At 40.2% G+C, this 16,217-nt stretch overlaps 1 protein-coding gene across 2 annotated transcripts; it reads left to right on the top strand.

The window, feature by feature from the left end:
• Positions 1 to 1,012: 1,012 nt before the first annotated feature.
• On the top strand, positions 1,013 to 15,978 carry GNG4 (G protein subunit gamma 4). 2 transcript variants are annotated; one of them, XM_030499791.1, is made up of 3 exons: positions 1,013 to 1,147; positions 8,164 to 8,269; positions 15,217 to 15,978. In XM_030499791.1, the coding sequence occupies exons 2-3, from the start codon at positions 8,174 to 8,176 to the stop codon at positions 15,343 to 15,345; spliced, it is 225 nt and encodes a 74-aa protein (XP_030355651.1). In that variant the 5' UTR covers positions 1,013 to 1,147; positions 8,164 to 8,173; the 3' UTR covers positions 15,346 to 15,978. The 2 variants fall into 2 exon arrangements, with proteins under 2 accessions (XP_030355651.1, XP_030355652.1); XM_030499792.1 differs by lacking the exon at positions 1,013 to 1,147 and adding an exon at positions 1,322 to 1,701.
• Positions 15,979 to 16,217: the final 239 nt, after the last annotated feature.

The following is a 16,217-nucleotide window of genomic DNA, read 5'->3' as shown; positions in this document are numbered from 1 at the left end:
ATAGTACATGATGAAAATATGTTTTAAAATGGCCCTTTCCACCCTTGTATTTTGTCTTAAAGAATAAAATTGTTAGAAATTAGTGGTGACAACTAATTACTTGAACCATCTAGTATGCACTTACATGTCTAATAACATGTAAATAATTTATCTGGTAAATAGAACCTTTGTAGAATGAGGATGTAATTAAATGTGAATGAAACAGTAGCAGTTTTTGACCAGTTTCTGGAAGTCTAGTTAGGGTAAAGTTATGAAGTCACCTATTTATATTCAGTCACACCTTTGTCCTGCTCCCAAAGGAGCACCCTTTTGGCTCACTCTTTGAAGAGGCTGCCCATGCTCCAATGCACCTTTAAAGAGCAGGGCTCTTCCCTCTTATCTTTTGTATAGAAAAGAAATGTCACTTGGAAATGCTTCTGCTCTATTAAGACAAAGTGTGAAAAAGTGCTGATAGCAGGATGATAAATGTACGCCTTTCCCGAGGGAACAGACACCTTATTGGGGAACAAAACAGATGAGCTTGTGGTGGTACTCCTGCCAATGTGTTAACTATTGGGGCAGACAGTTCTTTCAGTTAAAAACGTTAATTGGCACATTAACTGCTGCTGCCCTTTATGGTTGGCTTTCAAATTTGTAATGGAGAAGTATATAAAAAATAACTATAAAGCTGAATCACTTTATTCTGTCATATTCGCCTTGACAAGGTAAGTCAGAGTGGTCTCTTTTCCACAGTGGTTCTTTTTTTCAGTGGGCTTTTGAGTTTTTTTACTTCATCCTTGCATTGGTCAGTGTGAGGAAGGGACAGGCACTACGGGCTCTTACTCCAACCCACGTTGTACAGGGTTCGACACTGCAGGAATAGGTGCATAACCGATCCCTAGTGAGCTCCTGGATGGACGGAGGAAAGCAGGTTCCGCTGCCCGGGCGCGGGGTGCGGAGCGGGGCCGCGCCTCAACTTCACCTCAGCGCCGGGGCCCGCTTCCCGCCCTGCGCTGCCAACGGCCGCGCCCGCCGCGCGGGGCGGGGCCCACAACAGCGGTGGCAGCCGTTGGTCGCGCCCGCCCCGCCCGTCAACGCGGGCCGCGCCATGTGCCGCCGCGCCGGGCAGCCCGCAGCCGCTGTCGCTGCCTGCTGCCGCCTGCGAACCGTGAGTGCCCCGCGACACCCGGCCGCTGCGCGGGAGGCGGGAGAAGGGCGGTTGAACGGGCGGCGGGGGCGCGCAGGGCGGGTCGGGGCGGCCTCGGCGGGCGGGTAGCGGCGCTTCCGCGAGGGGGTTTCTTCGTCGCTGCGACGGCTGTGGCGTGCTGGGAAACCCGCGGCTGCCTCCGCCCGGCCGGCCGGTCCCGTCGGCTGCCGGTAAACAACGCCGCTCCGGCCCGCCCGCGAGATCAGCTCCGGGCTTTGGGTTTCGTTGTTGTCGTCTTCGGGGTTGAGAGAGATTGTCCTTGCCCAGGCAGCCCGCTTCGACCCCCGGTACCGCTCCCCGCGGGCGCTGAGTAAGCGGGGTCTCTGCCTGGCGGGCTCGCTCCCCTCCCTCCGGCTGTCTGGTGCCACGGCGCCGGCAAGCGGCTGTTTTGCTGCTGGCGGCTTCGCACGCCGGGGGAATAAACCCCGTTCGTGTGCGGGGTGCCAGCGGCTGCACGGCGAGACGAGTGACAGGAAACTCGGAATAGCAGCTCGAAAAGCGGTTCTGTCCTGCAGGTAATAGAGCGCCAAGCTTCTCAGGGGCGCTTTCTCTGCTTTGCGTGTCACAATTCACTTCAAATACATTTTAAACAGGATTTAAGTGGAATAATCAAACTTTCCCGCATATTTCTTTACAAGATCATAGCTATCTTTTGAAGTTAGTCGAAGAGGTAAAATAGCAGGTAGGAATCACTTCTCTGTATCTCTGATGGTTTGCTGGACTGTACATGGCACATAACCTGTATGCTGGTAAGTATATTGCATAAAAAGAATCGTCCTTGTGAAATGTCATATTGGTTCAGCCATTGTTTCCTTAGATTTTTAAATGTTGAGAAATGAGGTGATATTTTTCGATAAAAGATTTGGGCATGGTGGCAAGAGTGTTTGAACTTGACAGTTGGACTGGGTATAGTACCTGTGTTAGGTGAAAATTGAGCTGCTGAAGTTGGGCTGTTTGCAGTTATGTGACCAGTTATTTTTGAAGTCACCATATTTATGGAACAAAAATTATATTCTTTCCTTGTGGTGAACAATAGACAAATAGTCTTGCCTTTAATCTCATCATTTCTGCTTGTACTTCTAAGCTTGTCCTTAGTGGATGGAGCATAAAACTGTAGTAATTCTCTATTACTCTTCATGCAGCCATGGGACAGAGAAAGTAAAAGGGTTCCTTAGGCTCTCTCTCTGTTTACAGAGCTACATCAGGTGCAGTAAATCTTGAAGTAAGAACTGAGATAGCAGGGGCAGTTCTTCCTGTCCCCTTCATGCCCTGCAGATGACAGGGAAATGACCTGTGTCATGTGGACAGTGATGCTAGCACAGGTAGCTACTGATCTTAATGCAGGGGTATTTATTAAGTTTCTCGTATCGAAATAGCAAATGTAGAACTCTTTCCTCATCTCCCCTGGTCTTTTTTCCCCTCTTTTTCTTTTTTCTCCCTTCTCCTGCCTTTCTTCCTCCTCTCTTCCCACCTTTTTTTCCCCCTCTTTTTTTATTTATCTCTTTTTTAATTTCTTTTTTTTATTTTTTTTTTTAAATTTCTCTCTTTTTTTATTTTTTTTCCCCTTTGATATGCCAGTTTGTCACAAAACATCTGTGATGTTCTACATTTTGCTGTTTATATTCCTGGTGTGTTTACAAGTGGATAATGAAATGTGGGGATCTTCCCTCAATTTAGAATGTGATTTGCAGGTCATTATTCAGGGATGGTTCCCACTAACGTCCTTGGGACTTAGTTGGGTGATTGTGTTAACTCTTCTATTGCGCTGCATGGTCCAAGAAGCACAGCGCTTGTGTGGAAGGTGTTCTTCAGCGTCGTGAACCCCAGGTTCTCTACTCTAGTAATTTCAGGTCTATCACTTTAGATTGCTGAAAGAAAATAAAATCAATTGGGATTAGGGTTTTTTTAGATTGAATTCTACAGGTCACTTTTTTGGTATGGTGTTTAGGGTTGTATTTGGAGGGGGGGAAATTGCAGTGCAGCTTTTCATCCCTGTTGCTTGTAGAAATCTGTATTGAAGGGCTTGAAAATGATATTTTGCTTATATGTTACTCAAATTTTCAGACTTTTTCTGCATTTTACTAACAAGTATTTATGAAGTTTGGTAAATGTAGGTTGCACTCCTTACCTCTATGCAAGATCAAGCTATACTTGCAAATACTATGCAACTTCCTGGGTTATAAGATAAATTGGCCTTTGAAGTGCTGTCTGGTACAATCTAACCTGCTCTAAAAACAAACAAAGAAAAGTTGCTTCTCATGAGCATTTTTATAAGCCCTGGAGATTAAGATCTTTGGCACAAATGAGTGAACTACACCCAGAAAAATTATGTGGTTCGTGTGAGTTAAAAAACCCCAAACCCCAGAAAATTCAGGTGGCTGGGAAGCTGTCACTGCGCAGCTTTCAGGAGTGATTCTTTAGGAAACAGCTGGCTAGCGTGGTGTGCCAGTCAGCAGAAACTACCTGGCTGAAAAAGGCCATGTAGCTGTTGGCACTGTGCTTTGTTAGTGTGATCAGCATTCCCCTTAAAGAGTCACAGAGACTAGATTAATGAGCTCAGTGCACTGCATAGAAATATACTGGATAAATGAGTTCCTCTACAATCTAGCTCCACTGGCATACATCAGTAACATGTAGACTGCACGTAGTCTGATCGCTAACGTAGTTACTGTAACTACGGTGATTATTGAGACCTGTGTATGTCTGTATTGATCTAACTTAATAGGGGGCTGCTGGAAAAACAGCCAGGAATGAATATTAGCAAACCCAGCTGAGTGATTTCTGGTTCAAGGCTTTTTAGGTAATTTAAAAGATGGGGAGAAGTTACTCCTTTTGAGCATCAAAAGGAGCATGACCAGCAGGTCAAGAGGGGTGATTCTCCCCTTGTACTCCAGTTTTGTGAGACCCCATCTGGAGTACTGTGTCCAGCTCTGGGGACATCAATGTAAGAAGGATGTGAACCTGTTGGAGTAGGTCCAGAGAAGGGCCACAAAGATGATCACAGGGCTGGAGCATCTCTCCTATGAGGAAAGGCTGGGAGAGTTGGACTTGTTCAGCCTGGAGAAGAGAAGGCTCCTTAAGAAACTTGCAGCAGCCTTCCAGCAGGACCAGCAGGTCCCCTTCCTAAAGGGGACCTACAGGAAATCGGGAGAGGAACTTTTACAAGGCTATGTAGTGACAGGACAAGGGGGAATGGCTTTAAATTGAAAGAGGGAAATTTAGATTAGCTGTTAGGAAGCACCTCTTCATTGTGAGGGTGGTGAGACACTGGCACAGGTTGCCCAGAGAAGCTGTGGCTGCCCCATCCCTGGCAGTGTTCAAGGCCAGGCTGGATGGGGCATGGAGCAACCCGGTCTATTTGAAGATGTCCCTGCTTATTGCAGGGCAGTGTGGAGTAGATGAGCTTGTAAGGTCTCTTCCAACCCCAACTTTTTTATGATTCTGTGATCTTGTAGGCTTCCACCCAGATACAGTACAAAGCTGCTTCTGCCTTCCCAAGGGTCTAAAGGCCTCGAGAACACTTGACTGTTTAAAAAGAGCTGTCTTAGGAGGGAGAGTCAGAGCCAATTGTCAGGCTGCAGCTTCAAAGAAACACACAGAGAGATCCTGTGAGAGGGTGTTTGGAGGAGGAGGCTTTCTCACATTCCAGGGGACGGTCGTTCAGGGAGAGTGTAATAGACTCTTGTTATTAAAATCCCTTTTCTTTCCAGAGCTTTATTTCTAAGTAGCAATATTATTTCACTAACGAATATTAGGCTTAAGGTTAATAAAGAATATCATAGGCCCTAAGGAGAGCAGAACCAAATCTCAGCCGAAGAGATTTCCTCTTTGTCTGGAAAGAGGACCGGTTCATCGCAGCGTGGTTTAAAAATGAGTACAATTCTCATTGTCAACATCACTTCCTATTTAATAGGGTCTTAAGTGATGCTGTGCAATACGTACTGTACTTTCAGAGAGTGAGAGAAGGCAGAGGTATGTGTAGCCTGGTAAGAGAAATGTGAAACAGGAGAAATCCATCTTATGAAGTTCTGGAACCAGAACTGTCAGTACAAAAAAAAGGGATTAGATATTTAAATGGATGCTAAGCACTTCCAGAAATACGGTAGTTAAATATTTAAGTGCATGTAAAGACCAGGGTAAGAGCAGGATTTGAAACAGAGCAAGTGTTTGTGCTTCAGAGGATAAACAAACCTCTTACTCGGGATAAGTGGAAATTTTCTCTAGCGGCTGAAACACCTAGTGCCAGACTTTAAGTTCTTTTTATGAAGCCTCTTATTCTGATTGTTTTCTGATACCATGAAATAGTTTACCAGACAAGCTATGTATTTTCTTTTTTAACTTTTTCCCCATTTGCCATTTCAGAATATAGGTAAGGACATATGTTTGTGGCATTGTTTTCGAAACATGGTTTGGATTTTTTTTAAGGAATTTTTGTGTCTAATAGTCTTTTCAAAATTGCATTATGGTCTTACCTCAATCTCTTATTCAGTAGGGGCTTAAAAACTAGCTGGAAGTACTAGAAACAGTGTTCTCACCAACTTCAGTGCAGCCAGCCACAGTTCAAATTGTCTGGCGCTAATGTTTACCACTTTCATGGTTTGAGTGAAGAAATTGCCAGAAAAGCTTGGGAGGTTGGAATTCTCTGGACTTGTCATGGAGTTTCAGTTGCTTAATTCAGTTTAATTTAAAAGTATTATTCAAAATTAAGTTTCTAAATCGCATCTGATCTTGGGCTGTGGCAAATGTAGAAATCTGTGACTTCATTTAGTTTTGCCTTTTTTGCTCTGTGGTCATTAGTAGTCTAGCCATGGAGATGGTAACAAAATTGAAATTATTCGTACTTGTGGGGGGATCATTTTGTAAATAAAGATAAAATGTGGTTTCCTTATTTTTATGGATAGATTGAGACTTAAATCTGGGGGTTGAGTCAAACAAGAAGTCCAGAGATGAGCTGGAATTCAGAACTTCCTGCTCTTGTGAATGTCTCATATCCTTTCTGCTTGTCCACTGCAAGTCAAAACACATCTGAAAATTGTTTGGAGGCTGTTAGTTGGTTGTGGGTATTTGTACCATACATGGCATGTTATGCAAAGCCAGTTCCTCCACATGTATTTAATCCTGTGCCTTGTGAGGAATATGGGTTAAAAGATTGTAAACAAAGACCAAGTAAAAAAATAAAGCCGCTGTGTTCTAACGTGATTTTAGTTTGTCACAGTGCACACAAAGGGGAAACTTGTGTTCCATTCAATGGTACATGTGTACAGCAAACCTCTTCTTTCTCTTTGCATGTATTAAAGCTCTTGTTTTATTTGGCACAATTAATATATTTTAAAGAAGCGTTTCCCCTGTCTAGACCTATACAAGTGCTGAAGAAGATTGTTTTACTTCTTCAAATTGAGCATGGCTCACTGTCATATTTGTATTCCACTATGCCATTTTACAACACAGGCTACCAATTTTAGAAACAACCATCTTTGCCTTGTCTTTGGACATCTGTGTTTTGCAAAATCAGAGCATTTAAAAAGCTATTTCTCCATTCTGTTTGTGCTCTGGATCGTGTACTTGTGTTGATTCTAACGTGCTTAACACATTGTATACACTCTTTTTTTTTTTTTTTTACCACAAGCATTTCCATTGTCCTTCTTAATTTCCTGTTTGTATCTTAAACCCAGTGACTGTACCAGGTAAGCTGTTGAGGTTCAGGAAGGGAAATTTGTGTAGCTCTTCTTCTTGTCCAGAAATAAGCTGAAAGTACTCATTTTGAAAGGCCCAAGCCTAATACTCTTTTGGCAGCAATACAAAATGCCTCCTTTTGTGTCCTTTCCCCTGCGTCCCATATTCTTCTCACACCCCATGCCCTTCGCATTGTCTCATTCTGTATTGGTTTCTAACACTCAGTGCCAGGCTAATCTTCCTGCAGGTGCCATTTGTGGCATACCATATATACAGGACCATAGGTGAGTGTTTGGGCTGATTGTAAGCTCAACATCTAGTCTTACTAGGTAGTACAACTGGTCCAGTACCTCTCTAGATCATTTGTATCCATCTTTTCTTTCCACGTGGGCTTAGCTCAACTTCCAATGACTTCAAAACAATAACAGTTATTTATGCTGGACTAGTCCTGCATAATGGTGTCAGCAGGAGGTCTCCTAACATGCAGATGACCTAGGGCATGTATGTTACAAGTTTATTGGAGGTTCAAATGTAGCCATCTTGATTAATCTGGTAGCAGTGAGGACTGCATGATAACAAGTTGATTTACCCTTAAGCCCTCAGGGAGTAGCAATGCAAGAAAACCAAACACTGACATACCTTAATTAGATGTCCCTCCCAACAGCTGCAGATCTCTTAAAAAAATAATGTATTCCTATACTGTAGAGTATAATGTACTGGGTTTCAGTCATCTTTAGACTGCACTGGGGATGTATAAGCAGAAAATTGGAAAACACCATTCTTCATCAGTTAATTCATTTCTATACTCCATAAGTCTACAGTCAGAATTTTGACTTGTTCTCTGTCTTAAAATTTCTCTCTGCTGCTCGGTGAGAGCAGCGTGACATTCATTTCCACTCTGCACATTTCTGAACTAGTTTTCAATGTTACTAGGTGTAACTGGGGTATGGAGCCAAACTGCGTAATGGCTGCAATGTCTGTTTGTGAACAGCTGTTCTGCGTTGGCAGTCTGAACCAGGGCAACCATTTCTCAACTGAAATAGTGGCCATGCACTCTGCATCTATATGTTGTTTGCAGTGTTCAGTTTGAATATTGGCGATGGAGGATGTAAATATATAAAGCAATAAGGTGTTATTGAACAAGAGAACAGAAATGAATGGTGTCTGGTTTGTATTTGTGACCTACAGCCTGGCAGTGTCAATGTAGTAGGCGAGGGTTTGTTAGATTTCAGGTAACTCTCCTCTCAATGATCGCTGTATTTGCTGCCTGTACTTTTAAATTGTTTCAACTTTGTTTCTTCTAGGAAAAGCAAAATGAAGGAACTAGTGTCAAACAGTACAACCAGTATATCTCAAGCCAGGAAAGCCGTGGAGCAATTAAAAATGGAGGCATACATGGATAGGATGAAGGTAAACTTAGACTTATTATTGATATTTTGCATTAACTCACTAGTTTGTGGTACAGCTTCTCTTTAATATCGCAGAAAGACTCATCAGCTGAAATTAAAAATCTGTGTTGAACTGTAAAACAAGTGTGAATTAGTTACATACTCCTGCTTGGTTCTCGTGAAGCAATTTCCGGGACCTAGCTTCCAGTCTGCCCCTGTTTGAGTGCTTTTTACATCTGTCAAAAGTGGTATTTCGTGAAATACTTAAAATAAACCAGCAGATGCACACGTGCTCGTCTTTGTCATCTGTAGCTGAATACAAGTGCAGCTCAGGTTTCTTGGTTCTTCTTTAAGAACTGGAATAATTATTTAAGCTATTGCAATAGTTTTGAACAATGATGAGACAAGCTGAATTGCTTTGGTTTGTTTGATTTAGCAAAGATGTCATTGCACAAAAATACGTATGATAGCAATGTTCAATTATGATTCTTCACACTGTTGTATGTGAAGATTTGATTTTATCATGCCTGTAAATGTACGTGGATTAAATATTGTGAGTAAAGGCGTATTAAACAGAGGTTCTCAACATTTTTAACTGGAAAAGCTTGTGGATTATTCTTGCCTGTCATTCTGCCTTCCACTAGGCTAAAATTTTGTGAATAAATCAAGCACCTAAAACCTAATAATGTCATGGAAAGTTTTAAGAAAGCAACACTCATCTCTTGGGCGCGCTCACGCTCTGACTCTGAAAATGGGGAATAAGTATTTGAATGAAAAGCCCTCACAAGTAAGAAGAGTTAGAGATGGAAAGACTATAGAAGAATGAGTGCATTTAAGTAACCAGATTTTCTGCAGATAACTGAGTTGTTAAAAACTGTAGCTGTTTTTAACTGAGGTTACAAATTGAGACAGTTTAGAAATGTTGGACATTAAATTCTTTATGTAGTCTTAACTCCTGTCGATCTGCCTGTGTGCTGAAATTCTGCATGCAGTCAGCATGAGGGCAATAGTACATAATTATTATTTTAAAATAGTATCAGATCATAAACTCACTCATTAGAAATATTGTATTTATAATTCAGAAATATTAGTGCAGTTCACACGAGTAGTCGTCTTGCTTCTATGAAAATAGACATTCTGGTTGCTCCATTTTGTTGCAGTTTTGGCAATGTCTTGTAAGTCCATTGAATTTGCAGATCTATAGTTTCTGTCTTGTATAGTGTCTCGACAAATTGATCATGTAATAGATGCCTGTCCACAGGGACAGGTATTTCTGTTTCCTTCAGTAAGGGAAGGTCTGCCTTATCAGTGTTCAGTGGGGTTAGTCCCTGATTCAGATCACGTTGCAGCTGCACAAACAACAGAACTGACAAGAAGGAACGGGGGTGCACGTGTGGCGGAGGAAAGGTTGGGAAAATATGGCCCAGTTTGTTCATTATACTTAGTAGATTGTCTTAAACTTGCTTTTATCTAATCATGAGTCACTTTCACATAACACATCGTTAGCTCAGTTATGCAGATAGCTTCATTAGTTAGATGTATACTGTTCTTAATTACACATGTAAGAAAGACATGGGTTATTCTTACAGTTAGTTTAATTCAAAGAACACGACTATTAGCAAGTGTGGCAGACCTAGAAAACAGATACCCTGAAAGTACAATTGGTTCACCTTTCGAACCAGCTTGGGTCCAAAAAGGCACCAAAGAAAATCCGATGAGTTTCAGTATTCTGAGGGTTCCTATACTGTCATAAACAAAGTACAATTTGCAAAATGTTTATGTCTTGATTCCTAGAATTTCTTTGAACAAGTATATGAGGGTTTGTAAGAAGGGGTTGGTTGGCTTTTTATTCCCTCAAGATCTGTTTTGCTTTTTGATCTTGAAACAGTTAAGTGTGTGTTTCAGTACAGCCAAATTTTACCAGGAGACTTTCCAGTAGTTTCAAAAGGAGATTTTGAGTTCTTGGATCATAACTGTAAAGGCAGAGAAATGAACATTAATTCCTTTTTTTCTGGTGTTTTGCATCTGCTTAAACTAGTTAGACATTTAACAAAAGATCAGTGTTTTCCAAATAATTTAATTAAACACTGGTTTGCAAGTAGCTGTAGCTGCGTGGCTATTCCCATAATAGACAAGACCACATTGTTAACATTAAAAAGGTGCCTGCATTATCAACTAGGGAAATCAGAAGTTCCAACTTATTTTTCTGCTACAGAGGCACTTTGTTTTCCATGCATGATAGCTGCTGTAACCAGCAAGAATTGGGTCTGCTCAATTAAAATCTTGTAGTTACAAGTATGTTGATAGTTGCCCATTCCCCGCTGTGTTCTGGAGTTTTCAACTGATTTAAAAATGAAGCCCTCTAATAAGTCAGGGCAGGAAGCAGTGCAGTGTTTTGAGGTTCCACAAAGACAGCTTGCTGTTGAGGTGTGAAAGAAACAGGACAATTTAAAAGGAGAAGGTGAAGTTATTGATGTGTTGATCAGTAGTTGGAAGGTGTATTACTGTGGTGAGTTTTTGTAAACCTTAGGAAACTCAGAAGGATCATAAATTGAACCTGCCTTACTTCACTGCAGGAGTGGCTAGGATTGTAATGGAGAGGTAAGTAGAAAGCAGGAGGTGCAGATTCTAAGCTAGGAAATATCAAATGAAATCAAACAGTGGGCTCATGACTAGTAGGATAATGTTAGCAGTGAAGTTGAGAAAGCAAAGATAATATTGGTGCTTTATCAGAGTTGTCCCCAGAGTAAAGCACTATTTGATCTTCTCTTTGCAAGCGGAAAAGCAAGAAAGAGTGCTCTGACATTTAAGAATCTTGGTGTATCAGTTATTATTCCATTTTCTTTTTTCTTAAGAAGGTAGAAAATATTCCTAACTGGTTCTGGATAGTGTTGGGAGATAAGCAGTAGGATTGCCAATAAATTGTGTGTGAATCTCTTTGTTTTAGATGTAAAGGATAAGCAGAGTGGGTGTTGTAGCAAGAATGGTAATTAGTCACAATCCATGACAAGACAGATGACATTGTAATTGCAGCATTTTGCCCTGTCGTGGAAGCTTATAATTATTAGTGCAGCTAACAGGATTATGTTCTAACTTCAGCTGTTTTTATCACCTCTGTTATTCTGAACTATAATGGTAAAATTCCACAGTCCTCCTGAGACTAATTCTTTGAAGCATCAGGCTTGAGTGTTTTATTGTGGGGTAGTTTTTTGTTTTTTTTTCTTTTGGCAATTTGACAACCAGATGTATTTTTCACTACACAGAACAAAAATAATTGTATAACATGTGAGGTCAGTGTGATACCGATATACTCCATCCCCTCCATGTCCTTTAAAAGATTAAAAAAACCCCAAAATGTTAACTTTCTGTTAGAATTCATCAATCAAACTGGAGTCTGACTTTTTCTCTTCAACCACTTCTGCTATATGTATAAATTACTTTGAATCTGCAGACCAAGCTGTATTGCATAGGAGGGCTGAAATGATAAATGTGCTAGCTTCATTGGAATATTCAAAATACATGTGTTTATTTTAATTCATAATAAAAGCTATTCTGAAACTGTGCAGCAGCATTCAGCTACAAATAACCCTAAAGGTGAGTAAAAGCTATGATAGAGTAGCCTTCATGTAACTTCCTCCATGACACAAATAGGATGATCAGCACATCATTTTGTACAGTAACAAGTCACCGTGTTGGCTGTGAGGCAACCTCTGCATGCTGACATATGCTAACGCAGCCGTCTCTGCTGTAGCCCTAATGCGATGCTCAATGCAGAGGTCTTCCGCCACTCTTGTTCTGAATAATAGCACTGAGCAGGAAACTTGCTGGAGGCAGCATTGTATTTTGCTTTTTTTTTTGGCCACAGTTCTGCCTTCGCCAAGTCTGCTCCCAGCCACCGAACCAGTGTTTTCATCGCTCCTGGAATGTGGTCAGCTAACTTAACTCCCCTTAGTGAGTGGTCATTATTCCGCTGTGCAAGCCTGAGCTACTCTGCTTTTAGTGAAGAAATGGCCATAATTTGCATTTATAACTGCTGTAATCTCAATGGGAGGATTTCTCCTCCCCAAACCCCTTATTTTTTCTTAAAGGATGAAAATACATGACCTAGTACAGGTTTAGTTTGTGGCAATGTGCTGAAATGTGATCATGTTCCTCAGTTCCCTGTTGCAGGTTTGTTTTCTACTAAATAATACTGTTTAGTAATACTATTTATCAAAGCAAACTAATTTGTGATTTAAACACTGTGATGTTGAAAAAGCTGCTTGCTCTGCTTCATGGCGTTCCTACCAGCATTAGAGGACAAGTTAGATACAAAAAAAAAATGCTAAGCTTTTGCTAGTGAAAATCCTTTTTATTGTTATATGGTGTCAAAGCACAGTAATCTGTAGAGAAATAGAAAATGATACTACTGGGTTTATCCCATCTAAGAAGGATGATTGAAATTGTACTTCTTTTCCATCGAACGAAAACCAATATGCTCAAGGCTGTTGTTGCTATTATGTACATGGGACAAAAAAGGTAGTTATGGGAAGGTCGGTCTGTTGAAGTCCAGTGTTGGTTCTCTGCTCCTATAGGGTCAGTCTACTTAAAAAGATTGTTGGTTTCGTGAATAAAATAACTATTTATTAGCTTGATAATTGAAGATGAAATGTGCTGGGCTTCTTAATGACCCCTGTCTCTGGACCCAGAGAATTAAACTAGCTTTCCATTAGGTTTTATGGCACTAGTGTTTCTTATGACATAGCACTGAAAATGTCACAGAGCTTTTTTGTGGGCGCCTGTGGCTCTGAGCTCGACTTGCTCTGTTTGAATGGAAGAGTTCAGGACCAGCTAATAAGTTAATTAGAGCATAGAACTACCTTCATTTGAGACATGCAGCTGAGCTTGCAGGACAATAGAAAAGTGAAGATATGTATGCTAAGGAAAATATGAATGTGCAATGGCAGTATGAGTTGGTTGCCGTTACTTGGAAATACTTCTGCAAAAGGTTGTGGTGGTACATTCCTCCTAACATTACTGGAAACATTGCTAACTTCCTCTTCAGTGGATGCATTCTATGCTAGTTTATACTTTGTTGAGGCACAGCAGAAATCATTAGCAAAGAAAAGTACATTTTCTGTCTTTTGATCTTTTGGGGGCTTGATAGGAATTTCATAGTGTACATTGTGCCTTTCTTTGGAGAATCTGCTTTTTTTTAATTCACAAGTAAATTTAAATGAAAATTGGGAATATGATAGGATTCATAAGTTTTCTATTTGTTCATTACAGTTGTACCTCTCTATTTTAGACAATGCCCTCACACCTTAAGCCTCATTCTTTTGTTGCTGCTTAGCAAGTAGCTTTCAGTAGTCTGAAAATAATTACAATCCTTTCTCTGTACTTTGAAGTCCATCATTTTCCACACACTTCTGTTTGACCTGCTTCTCTTCCGAGAAGCACTGGTCCTTCTGAATACCTCTTCTGATTTGCTCAGTCTTCTGCTTTGCATTGGCCCACCAATATGTTGTTCACGTGTAGCCTGAACTCTTTTTTCTTACAGGCCATTCAAAGGCAAACTAATTTTAAGTAACCCAACCACCCTTGCTTCCTCTGCTAGGAGGATAGTTTATACTGGGCTGCCAACCATAGGTATTTTATGGGTTTAAGCATTCTACAAATGTTTATTTGTGTCCATGTTATATTGTTATCCATGTTTCAGTGGATATTTAAAAAATAAAAAGTCAGTTATTTTGTTCCAGAAGTTAATTTAAATTTCATGCAAATCCTGACCCAGCACCCTTGACTTCATATGTCTAATCTTAAGCCTACTATAGGCTGGACTCATGCCAAAGCAAGCAGGGTGTGGGGAAGCCAAAGCTAACACACCTGCGAGAAAAATACCAGAAATCTGATTTGTTTTTCCTTTTCACTATAGTTGTGTGAACTTGCTGACCTTGGGAGAAGCTCTCATGGTGCTCAGAGGAAAGACATTTTTGTAAAGACTTCCCATCTCATTTTCTCAACTTTCATGATCTTGAAAACACAATAATTAAAGCAAAGAGATACAATAGTTGCAAATATTTTTCTGACTGAGCAGAGCAAAAATGTTTCATATATATATTCTAAATTCTTGAAAAATGAGTCACAGTGGCCTCATGTCACCAATATTCTTAGGCCACAAAGCTGCAAAGGTTACAAGGTTTCAGCTACAGCTGAAATGGTTTAATATTTCATTTTTCATTTCATGCAAATTATCTTGTATGCCAACACACTGTTACATTTCTGTGGGACTTTGCAGTAAGCATTAACCAACCTGCTGAATTTGGAGAAGTTAGAAATATAAAAAGATTAAGGTAATGCTCAAGTTTAAATTAATGCTATGATTAAAATAGTACTTATAATAACCTACTAAACAGAAGACATTAGTCTGACTGCATTGAAAAGAGCAATATTTAGCTTAAATGAGAGCTATGACACATGATGGTCAAGTTTTGCTTCTGATTTCTTCTTTCTTTTTAATCCCATGGTTGTGTGCCTAGAGAGCTTGTTTTGTATCCGGAGGAGCAAAGGGTAGAGAGGTTGTTTATGGAGAACCTTACAACCAGTGGCTAGGAATAAGAGCTGAGGTAGGCAACCTCTGCAGAAACACAGCTTGGAGGAGAATCCCTGTTGCTTATGGGCCATTAGCATGGTTTAACACGTTTCAATGAGTGCATGCTTCTGACCTTCCTTCTGAGGGAAAGGAACAGCTGAACACAAAGCATATAAACTGATACCGTCTCATGTCACTATGTTATATAAAATATATATATAAAGATTAGTAAGCCTAGTAAGAGCAAATTCAGAGTTGTGGTCTCTAGTAATTTAAAGGATAAACTGCTCTACTCCTGTTTCATGATATCCGCTGTTAGTGTATGTTATGTGAAGAATATTTATGCAATGCGGATTGGTTCAAAATTGTTACAGTAGTTCTCCCTTCTCTTCCATTAGGTATCCAAGGCTGCAGCAGATTTACTGGCATATTGTGATGCTCATATTGGAGAAGATCCCCTTATTATTCCAGTGCCTGCATCTGAAAATCCCTTTAGGGAGAAGAAACTCTTTTGTACTATCCTTTGAGTGGGTTTTCAATTAAAAATGTCTTCTGCTAAAATTTGGTATCAGTGTTGCATGCTTTTAGTTTTAGCATTTTTTCCTTCAGATGTCAATACTTAGACTATAATTACACTATTTTTAGAAGGTAGTGCATTTTCTGGTAAAAAAAATAAAATTAAAAAAAATCCTAAAAAATTCAATGTAATCCTTAGCTTTCAGACCAATGGGCAACTTTAATTTCAGTTCTTCATAAAGATTCTTTTGGTCTTAATGAAAGCATTGAGTACAGTATCAAATTGTAGATGTCTTTGCCAGTCATAGATTTTTCTGAGACCTAAATGAGTCATACCAGTTCTTGAAGCTATTTTTAACCTTCTTATTTTCTTTGGAAGGTGAATTTAATTCATTTGCCTTTACAAATTTCTATCTAAAAAGAGTAGCGTGACCTTTCCTCAAGTAGCACTATTTAGGAAAAAATCCCAGTGATTTATGATGTTTGGAATGGTCAGTCCTATACAGTAAGTGGTGTTTATAAGTGTTTTCTGAAGACTGTAATAAACTTGACTACAGAAACAATCTTAGTAAAGCAGCATTGTAACTACAAGCAAAATGAAGATGTATAGTTACACACCATCAATAAAACTGTAGAAAAACCTGGCTGCTTGTATTTTGAATTATATTGGTTTAAATTGTTTTAGAAAGTGAACTGAACTGTAATACATCAGCTGTTCCTGCAGGTCTCAGTGGAGGGGGTAAATTTGCCCTGACCAGTACAGGGAGAGAATTACATTTTCTAAGCACTTCTCCCCATGCTTTTGCCCACAAGAGCAAGACTTGGTGGGAATGGAGAGTAATGGTAAATTAATGTTGTTATAGAATGTGCAGCAAGACCACTG

Source organism: Strigops habroptila, chromosome 10 (assembly GCF_004027225.2).
Source record: "Strigops habroptila isolate Jane chromosome 10, bStrHab1.2.pri, whole genome shotgun sequence".
In the NCBI taxonomy this organism is placed as follows: domain Eukaryota; kingdom Metazoa; phylum Chordata; class Aves; order Psittaciformes; family Psittacidae; genus Strigops; species Strigops habroptila.
Note: the sequence above shows the minus strand (reverse complement) of the source record. Positions and strands in the feature narration are given on the sequence as shown.